The following is a 10,635-nucleotide window of genomic DNA, read 5'->3' on the forward strand; positions in this document are numbered from 1 at the left end:
ATTCCAAGGCCAGGCACTGTGGCTTACACATGCCTGTAATCCCAGCACTTTGGGAGGCCAGGCAAGAGGATTGCCTGAGTTCAAGAGGTCAAGACCAGCCTAAGCAACATAGCAAGCCAGTCTCTCTATTAAAAATAAAAAACAAGAAGGACTCGGTGGTTCAGCCTGTAATCCTGCGCCTTTGGGAGGCTGAAGTGAGTGGATTGCCTGAGCCCGCGGGTTCGAGACCCGCCTGGGCAACTTGGCGAGACCTCATCTCTACAATAAATCAAAAAATCAGCCGGGCGTGGTGGCGCATGCCTGTAATTCCGGCTACTCAGAAGGCTGAGGCGGAAGGATCGCCGGAGCCCAGCGGGTCGAGGCTGCGGTGGCCGGGAACGGCCACTGCACTCCAGTCTGAGTGACAGAGTGAGACTCCAACTCAAAAAAAAACAACAATCCCAGCTCAAGCTTGTAATCCCAGCACTTTGGGAGGCCAAGACAAGAGGATGGCCTGAGCCTGTAGGTTCGAGACCAACCTGGGCAACATGGTGAGACCTCATCTCTATAATAAATCAAAAAATTAGCCAGGTATGGTAGTATTTGCCTGTAGTTCCAGCTACTTGAAAGGCAGAGGCGGAAGGATCGCTGGAGCCCAGCAGGTCAACACTGAGGTAACCGTGAGTGTGCCACTGCACTCCAGCCTAGGCGACAGAATGAGACTCCAACTCAAAAAAAAAAAAAAGTTAGCTGGGTGTGGTGGCACACGTCTGTAGTTCCAGCTACGAAGGAGACTAAGGTGGAAGGATCACCTGAGTCCAGGAAGTCAAAGCTAGAGTGAGACATCATTGTGCCACTGTGCTCCAGTTTGGGTCACAGAGTGAGATCCTGACTCAAACAAATAAATAAATATCCCAAGACTACAGTGCCCACGGAGCTGTTATTTTCAGGGCTTACATATGAAGGAATTGTTTTAAAGAATGTTAGAGAATGGTAGAGAATGTTCAAGTCAGGCTCTGTCCCTGAGCTTCACTGACATTCTTCTACCTCTTTGGGGGTTCAGGTTTGCTTGCTTGATGGATTGATGATTTCTTGTGGACATGTAGGTGTTGACATCAATATGTAAATTTGGGCTTTTTGTTTGTGCATTTTGTTTTCAGTGGCAAAGCTGGATTGAAGAGTTTTGTGAAGCTTTTGCCATTATTCCCTGAATATCTGGGATCCCTTGGGTTGGGGAGAAGGTGGGGTCTGAAAGCAACCTACAAAGACCTTGACTCCACCACCTCCAAGGAGAACTTGCCTGCCTTCCAAGAAGTTAGTGCCAAATGGGAGTGCTAGAAGGAGCAGAGACCCTGCTGGCTACTAGAACATGGGACACAGGAAGGCCTACTCTGGAGAGAGCCTGGGACGGGGCGCCATTACACTTTCTCTTCCTTCCCCGTAGTCACTGAAAGTGTCCTTGCTTTAATGAAATTAGTGTGAGTAGACTCTTGTGGGAAAGCATAGAGCAAAATCTCTAGTCCCACCTCTGTCCTTTCTCTTTGTCATATTAAGTGGCAACAACTCTTTTAATCACTAGTAGATTCAGGTTTACAAGTCATAATGACAGTGTCAGGGTTAGGCTATAAGTTCTACAGGCACTTAAAAAGCCTTCCAAAATTAAAACCAAAAAATAGTCTTTGTCTGCCACCTTTGTACTGTTTAACATGAGAATTTCAACAGTCTTTATTTTCCAAACATGCAAACAGGAGAGAGTGATCTGACCCACAGTATATTGACATACCATGTAGCTATAACCTTGAGATAAAAAGTAAAGGAGAAAGTCAAAACAGTGCAAACCAAATACTAACACAAGTCTTTCTTCACTCCTAACTCTTACCCCCACAGTAAGGGAATAAACTCGCTTAACACACACACTGGCAGGACGAATGCACAGGACCCAAGCTTGTGCCATTCCCAGGGGAAGGTCTAACACACTGATTCAACAAATGCTTCTTCCTGTGATACCTGCCTGTGGCAGATGCTGCTCTAGGTGCTGGGGATGTCTTGCCTACTTAGGAAATGTGTTAGACTTTCAAGGTCTCTGCCCTTGTGGAACTTATCCAGTGGTGTCAGAAAAAAAAAAAAAACTCAGAGAATAGAGCCCATAGTGTTGAGAGGAGATGGGAAACAACAGCTGTACCAGAAAGCCTGAGCGGGTTTCCTGGATTCTGGATATCCAGGAATGTAACTACTGTCAAATCTGGATCAAACTGCTATTAAAGATAGAAAGGCAGAAAGAAAATGCAGAGAATCAGAGAGAAGCTTCTCTCCCCACCACACATGGGAGAGGGTCCTTTGGAAGTTTTTACCAAATTGATCAGAAAGAGTTAAACCTAGTATTTATAAGGAGCTGAATTAAAAAAATAATGACTGTACCTTGGTCCCACCCTGAAAGAACTCCAAAGACAGATTGTCTTAACATAAAAACAGTTAACTTTCTGAACATTTTTGTCACCCTGAGCTCAGTGCTAAGTATTTACATGTATTAGCTCATTTAATCCTCTCAACCAAACACCTGGTGAGATAAACACCAATTTTTATTCTTGTTTCCCATATGAAGAAACAGACCTAGAAAAGCTAAGTAATTTACTCTTAACCTGACAAAACCTGACAAAGGACACAAACCTGACAAAGAGCAGAACCGGAATCAGATCCCAGCTCTGTCTGATTCAAAATCCATGTCCTAAACTACTATAATTCCATTCATATTATTTTTCACCATTTTGTTTAGAGAAAAAGGTATTAATGCTGAACAGGAAAATTATTCAGATAGCTTGAGAAAGTGGTCTGTGCTTTCAATATATTATCCTGGAACAGACCTTCAAACATGTCCTATCAGTCCAAAGCAAATAAGCACCACTTTATCAAATGCATAAAAAATTAAGAGATGACCTTACAATTGCTTATATTTACATAAGTCCAACATCTCAAATTAGAATGATGATTCAAGAATCAATGAAGGTCAGTATTTAGTCAACTGATAGATTACATCATAAAGTTTATTTTGTTTTACAACTGCAAGCATCTTCATCTTTGCACTTTACTTGAAAATTAATCAAATAACTAAGGTGAAGCTGGCTTAGGAGAAACAATGCAGAACTCCATAATTAAGTTTATGCCCATTTGGGGATGAATCTATCTCAAAAACATTTATCAAAAATTCAAAAATAATTGTAGTCGAATTAAACTTTGGAAAAGGTGAAGGTCTTGTTTTTGCTTGAAATCATTAAAATTAGGTGTAATGAAAAGTGATCAGAGTGCTTATTTTTACTTTCTTTTGTGGGAACTTGTGCCGGGTATGTGAATCTATCATACACAAAGGATGATGGCTTTGTGCTGGAATCACTATGCAGGTTGAGTTGAGGAACAATGAGCTCAATCAGCAACCTTTGAGTTTGATTAAGCCAGACGTGGTCACTCCCCAGGACAGGGGAGAGTGAAGGAATCAAGACTGCCAAGCTGGGATCAGTGACTCAGCCTGTAATCCCGCGCCTTGGGAGGCTGAGGTGAGTGGATTGCCTGAGCCCGCGGGTTCGAGACCCGCCTGGGCAACTTTGTGAGACCTCATCTCTACAATAAATCAAAAAGATTAGCCGGGTGTGGTAGCGCGCGCCTGTAGTTCCAGCTACTTGGAAGGCTGAGGCGGAAGGATCGCTGGAGCCCAGCAGGTCAAGGCTGCAGTGGCCAGGAGTGGCCACTGCACTCCAGTCTGGGCGACAGAGTGAGACTCCAACTCAAAAAAAAAAAAAGAGAGACTGCCACTCCAAAATAAGGAAGGATTTTCCCTTTCTCTTTCTCTCTGAAATAAACTAGTATTAAAATCTATCATGTCAAATTTATGTCAAGAATTCTTTTCTTAGGTTTTACCTTTGGTGAAACAAATACAATATTGTTTCCAAGTAGGAAACAATCCCCTCGTGTCATGGCTACAGTCTCTAAGAAACTTTTGTTTCTTGAGGACTGCCATACTTGCATGTTTTGGTAACAACACATCTTAGAGACCGAAGACCAAAGTCACAGAGAAAGATGGAGGGCCTGTACCAGACTGCAGGCCGGATTCTCGTGGCTCTGGGGAGTCTCAGTGTATGCTCTGGAATTATTGCTTTTTTCCCTGTCTTTTCTTGCAAGCTTTGGTTCACAGGATGGAGTGTTCAGATTGCTTGTCCCATCTGGAATGGAGCTTTGGTAAGAAAATATTTTATTAACTATATGGAGAAAATTTTAAAAGTGGGAGGGAAAGGGGAAACAATAACATGTCCTTTTCAAATTTTCCAATAACACAAAGTAGTCAAAATTCTCAAAACAAATTTTTGAAAGTTTATTTTATTTTAATTCTCTCACCTTGATATTCTGAGAAATTAGAATTTACATTTTGAAATTTGAATTTTGAGTTTAGAAAAATAAAACCATGAAGTGTAATTTTAAAATGGAGAGTAAGGTAAAATACATTTTAGACTAAAGCTTTCATTTGAAATACCAACACGTGTCTGCATGACCCCAAAATTTGCAAGCCCCAATGTTTGTTTCCCATTTTTGTCTTTGCATGCTCTTATATGAGCTGAAAATAATTCAAGAAGTGAGCAACAAACTTCACAGTCCATTAGGAAAGCACATGACCTAAGGTCATGTGCAGCATCGAGTGGGTGCTCCGGGTGTGCTCATTGAACTACTGCACAGATAAATGCTTGGCTGGTGCCTCAGCTCCCTGCCAGAGAAGTAAACACATCTAGGCTCAAGAGCAAGTAGCTTGTAGCTTCCATGTTGGTACTGATGAAGAGGCACTGGGGAGGCCCAGGTGCTTGGGAATTCCTTCTCTCGTTGATTCCTGTGATGCCTGACATCACTGGAGACTGAATCATTCTATTCTGAAGCTTTCTGATATGTGGAACTCTCCTATCAAAATGTAGCCATCTTGAGTGAGATGACATCAGGAACCTTTAAAAAATTAAAATTTAACTGAAATTAATTTAAATTGATTACATTAATTTAACTAAAAAACAAACCCTAAAAGTTGACCAGAGAAAACATAATTTTTACTCTATTTATTAGATAAATATTTATTAATACCGAACTATATTACTGAAATACTGAGGAGGATAAAAGAAACTCTGAATCTTAAATAATCGCAGTTTCCCAGGATTTAACGATGGGAGGACAATGATAGTGGAAAAGTAGACTGTGTAGACAGGGAGAAAATGGAGGGTGGGATGTGCAGAGGGAGAAGATAAAAAGGGTATGGTGTCGAAGGGAACAGGAGAAAGGGAGAACTGTGTGGCTGGAGAGACATGGAGGGCGCACTGAGTAGATGGAGAGGGTGGGGGGGACTTTGTAGGGGACTGGGTTGAGCACGGACTGTGTCGATGTTGAGGATGGAGCGAGGATTGTGTAGACAGAGAAGGCGAGTGTGGACTGTGTAGATGGGCAGGGTTGAGTGTAGACTGTGTGTATGGAGCGGGCACAGGGTTTCCCGGTCAGCTCCTGTCGTTTTCTCTCATCTGTTAGGTCAGTATTCCTGTCTCTCCCTTCCCTTCTTTTGTCAGTTCCTGCTACACGGTTTGTCATAGAAGCATCCATTGACCTCTACTTGAAGGCAGAGGTCGCAGTCACGCTCATTCCAGTTGTTTCTCAAATGTTCGTTGGTGAGCCGGTGTAAGAGAAGTATTTTACACGGACCTAGAAGGTCCATGAGTTATCTGTGTCTCTGTGTAGATACAAAAATATTTACCAGTATTCATCTACATATAACAATAAATTCAGAAAACAACACAACTCTGTACGTGAAACGTGTTCTGATACTTTGAATCCACTTAATTTCTAAGAAATATTAATTGAGCCACCGTTTTACACCGTGATTCTAGCTCAGCCCTGCCTCCTCTCTCACAACTCCGCCTGTTCCCACAGAGTCTGTCACAAGGCATTCAACAAATATTTATTGGTGATTTTGACCAAGACTGTGGAGTGTTGAGTGAAGGTCTTCTCAAGGCCAACACCCATTTTTCTCATTGGGCCTGGAGGAATGACATGATGTGTCTGGAGTGTGTAGCTAGCTGGCGGCTATTTGATCTCAGTGAGCAGCATGAGGAAGTGGAGTCAGAGATAAGGATTTAGGGAACTGGGCCTGTTTTCGAGTTCTGACTTTGATGTTCCTGATATGTTGTCAAAAGCAGGACCCTTACTGCTGGTATCTGTAAAACAGGGAAACTTGCAGATCAACAGAGACCACATGTGAAACTCTCTAACCCTAAGGTGCTCAGCGGGAGTGACCACGGTTTAAAGAGATTGCATCATGAAGGGCTTTGCCAGTTTTAAAGCCCTGCTCAAGTGCTCGTTAATGCCCTGCCTTTCATGTGTGGCCTGCTCTCTGTCCAGACCCTTTGTCCTTAATCCTTTGCAGTCCACTCACTCTCCCAGTGCATTCCCGGCTGACCTGCTGAGTTCCCCAGCCTGTTACATCCTGGGCCTCGTCTCTCACCACTCTTCCCTTTGCTCATTTCTGTTCCATCACATTGGCTCCTTGTTGTTTTCAAACATGCTATGGTGTGTTTCTGCCTCAGGGCCTTTGCACACCTGTTCTCTGCCTTATGCCTCTTCCTGAACTTGGCTCACTCGCTAACCTCCTTCAATTCTTCATTAAATGTCACTTTCTTACCAAGATCTCCCCCCATTGCCCTATTTAAAATTGCAAGTCCCTGCCTCCAGCTGACATTCCTAATCTCTCATACCCTGCTCTCATTTTTCCCAGTAACCCCTATCACCATGTAAGATACTCTATAATTTACTTATTTATTGCTTGCTTCTCTCTCCTCAGCCGAATGTATATTGTACAAGGGCAGTTTTGTTTACTGCTGTATTTCCAGAATATGGAAGAGAGGAAATCACATATTGGTGTTTGATAAATGTTTTTGAATGAATCCCATGCTCTTCATTCTGCTGGCACAGAGTTTCTTATGCAGTTGAACTCCAGCTAGGTTAGTTAGTCCAGTTAGGACTAACGGTCAAGCTGGTATTTACACTAAAGCAGGAAGAAATCCTCATGGGAAGGACAGCAGTAAGCATGCTCACTCTTTCATCCATGTCTACATTTGGGACAATGTGATTTTTTTTTTTCCCTACTGAACCACAGTTCTGCCTGATCAGGATCAACTTTAAGAGATCTCTGACTTATTCTACAACCTCCCTTACCAATCACTTTTTCTTCTTCTTCTTCTTTTTTTGAGAAAACAGGATTTATTGAGAGGACAGAAAAGCTCCCACAGTGGGAGGGGACCCAAAGGGATTGCTCCACCAATCACTTCTAAACTTGCTTCCAAGTATATCTTCCTTCAGTGAAAAGAGTTGTACATTTCAATCACAGTGACATTTCCTTTGGAAATGACTTCAACTTTCTTTGGAGACTTGTAAGAGACAGACTTTTTTTGAGTTGGAGTCTTACTCTGTCACCCAGACTGGAGTGCAGTGGCATGCTCCTGGCCACCGCAGCCTCGACCCACTGGGCTCTGGCGATCCTTCCACCTCAGCCTTTCAAGTAGCTGGAGTTACAGGCACGCGCAACCACACCCGGTTAATTTTTTTATTTATTGTAGAGATGAGGTCTTGCCAAGTTGCCCAGGCGGGTCTTGAACCCACGGCTCAGGCAATTCACTCACCTCAGCCTCCCAAAGGCGAGGGATTACAGGCTGAGCCACCAAGCCTGGCTGAAAACAGACTTTATCCAGGACTATTGCAATAGGGAAAAAGAGACCCCAGCCTACAACTAGGTTCAATTCTCAGCACAGTATGGGCAAGTGGAATTTTATAGCTAAGAAACAGGGTGGGGGGTCAGAAATGGAAAATTACTAAGAGGAAGCATCAAGGGTAAGGGGCATTCTAGCTAAACCAACTTAACAAGATTCCTTCTAAAGACAGACAGACGATCAGCCTCACCTGGGGGATGGTAGGAGATAAGGAGCCTGCCTAGATATGGAGAGGGTCAGGTATTGATGGGGGAGATTCCTGCTAAGAGACTTAGCAAGACTCTTGCTAAGACTGAATTTCACAGGAGGTACCAGAAGTGTCCAGGAGAAGGCTCAGAAACCTAACCAATGTTTGGCCAAGTGAAGCGTCTTTGTCAATGGTCAGTTCTCCACTTAGATGTCCTAAGCTTTCTTAAGGCCAGCGTGTCTAAAGTTAGATAATCATCTTGCCACCAAAACCATTTCTTTCTTCTAAACCTCCCTGTCGTTGTCTTGGGAACTAAGTTTCAGATCCTGGAGTGAGTTTTGACTCAACCCTTTCTTCTAAGTTGGCCTTCTCAAACTGTAACGGGCATGCATAGCACCCACCAGGAGGTCCTGCTGAGATGCAGGTTCTAACTCAGTAGGTCTGGGAGAGGCCTGAGAGTCTGCATGTCTAATGAGCTGCCAGTCCTTAGACTGAAGCCCGACAGCTGTGCCCCGACACAGCCACGCTCCAGCCCTCCTCCAGTCGGTGGCCACATATCATTAATTTTCCTACATGGCATATCCCTATGCATTCCTTCCTCTTCCTTCTCACTGTACACGCCCCATCCTTTACCTCTTTCCACTTCTGCTCAGAGTTAACCTAGATAATTTAGCCAAACTGTGGGAATCCACCCATGAGTGGATTACAGACTCAGTCAGTTGGGTAGTTAGTACCATATACAATTAAGGAGTGGAATAAAATAGAGGATATTTAAGTGTATCACACATAATAAGGGTTAGATAAAAAAATTACTTATAACTGAGTCATTATGTGAAATGTATTCCTTACTGCGGGCCAAGTCAGAAAAAGAAGTCTGAAGGCCAGGGTCCTACAGAGACCCCACACCTCACTCCATTCCAATGCAGCACACACTGACAGTTTGCTCATCTTTCTAACCCTCTTCTGTAGTCAAGCCAGTTTCTTCTTCAAAAACCTTCAGTGTCGCTTCGTTGTCCCCAAATCAAGCCCAGACACACCGGCCTGAGCAGAGGCCGTCCGCCCCTGGGTTGTGTGGCTTTCCATGGTCTGCTCTGCATCTCTCCCAAGAACTGACTCTCCCTCCAGAGACCTTCACTCTCTGTTTCCCAAACCTAGCGGCCACCTCCTCGCCTTCCCTTGTGCTGCTCCTGTGCCTGCACTGCCTCCTCAGTCGCCTTGATCGCAACCATCCTTCACGCCAGCATCAGCCCCTCCCCCAGGCTGCTCCCCTCACTGCCTTGCCCGGGAGGTGGCACCTCATCCCTGAGCATTTCTGCCTGGAAGGTGCCCAGCCTTGTTGCCCGGCTTCGTGACCATGCCTACAGGCACACTGTTTGCACACCCGAACTGTCAATCCCAATGAGACTTGGAACCACTATTTGCACCAGTGTTATTTGGTGATTTTCATCATCTGTGCCTCATTTAAAAAGTGGGAGAAGCCGGGCTCGGTGGCTCAGCCTGTAATCCCGCGCCTTTGGGAGGCTGAGGTGAGTGGATTGCCTGAGCCCGCGGGTTCAAGACCCGCCTGGGCAACTTGGTGAGGCCTCATCTCTACAATAAATCAAAAATTAGCCCGGTGTGGTAGGGCCCGCCTGTAGTTCCAGCTACTTGGAAGGCTGAGGCGGAAGGATCGCCAGAGCTCAGCAGGTCGAGGCTGCGGTGGCCAGGAGCGGCCACTGCACTCCAGTCTGGGTGACAGAGTGAGACTCCAACTCAAAAAAAAAAAAAGTGGGAGAATATCTACATGATAGGGTCATTATGAGGATCACATGACTTGACACGTGGGAGGTATGTAGTGCCGTGCTCACACACCCTCCTTCCATAGATGTTGACAGGTATCACCGCTTGACCCGAACAGCACCTGCACCTCCCTTGTTGGTAGTAGACGGAACAGATTCTTGTACGTTCATATACCATGTTAATACGATGCCTCTAAGAGTTTCTGTTCCTGTTGTGACCGCTCCCTGTTTCCTTCAATGCATCTGCTTCTGGGAACTTCTCCTTTACTTAGGCAATTTAAAGATTTAGTGGGAGGGTTCACAATTATCATGCATGTTAGTGGCAACTGCTGCAAAACCCAAGTAATGTCCCTGGAAATATCCAGAGAGCAAGTCAACAACAGCAAGTCAGAAGGGCTTAGGGTAGGGGGAAGTAGGATTGGACCTTCTCTTCCCGCCCGCTCACTGCCAGGCATACCCTCGACCCTGCCCTCCCCACCACTCACTGACAGGCACACCTTCTGCCCTGCCCTCCTAACCACTTGGCTGTCCTCGTCAGCAACTGTTCAACTTCTGACACCCTCTCTCACATTGCACGTCCTGCTTAACTGTCCTCCCCACCTTCAAATCTTTTCCTGTTTAATTATCTTCTGCTCCCTATCTACACATAAAATTTACCCAAAAAATGGAGGAAAGAAAAGGGAAAGACTGTGCTTCTTGGGACAAACACCCCAACCTATTTCCCGTGCCCAGCGAGGGCACCAGTCAAGATGACTGTGCTTAGCTCTTGAGCAGTCCCTCAGGTGGATCTACGAGTTGCTGAACGGCATTCTACGCAGCCTACTCCATGAAAAGTCTTTTTCAGCCGGGCTCGGTGGCTCAGCCTGTAATCCCGCACCTTTGGGAGGCTGAGGTGAGGGGATTGCCTGAGCCCGCG

The 10,635-nt window shown here is 45.0% G+C and overlaps 1 protein-coding gene across 1 annotated transcript in view; it reads left to right on the top strand.

Annotated features, from left to right (window-relative positions):
* The first annotated feature begins 4,018 nt into the window (after nucleotides 1-4,018).
* TMEM212 (transmembrane protein 212) overlaps nucleotides 4,019-10,635 on the top strand; it is a 15,549-nt gene continuing 8,932 nt past the window's right edge. Inside the window, exon 1 of the mRNA XM_008055649.2 lies at nucleotides 4,019-4,206. Coding sequence (XP_008053840.1) covers nucleotides 4,048-4,206 — 159 coding nt within the window. The 5' untranslated portion in view covers nucleotides 4,019-4,047. The remainder of the gene's footprint in view (nucleotides 4,207-10,635) is intronic.

This window comes from Carlito syrichta, unplaced genomic scaffold, assembly GCF_000164805.1.
Source record: "Carlito syrichta isolate Samal-C Ts95f unplaced genomic scaffold, Tarsius_syrichta-2.0.1 Scaffold301908, whole genome shotgun sequence".
Classification (NCBI taxonomy): Eukaryota; Metazoa; Chordata; class Mammalia; order Primates; family Tarsiidae; genus Carlito; species Carlito syrichta.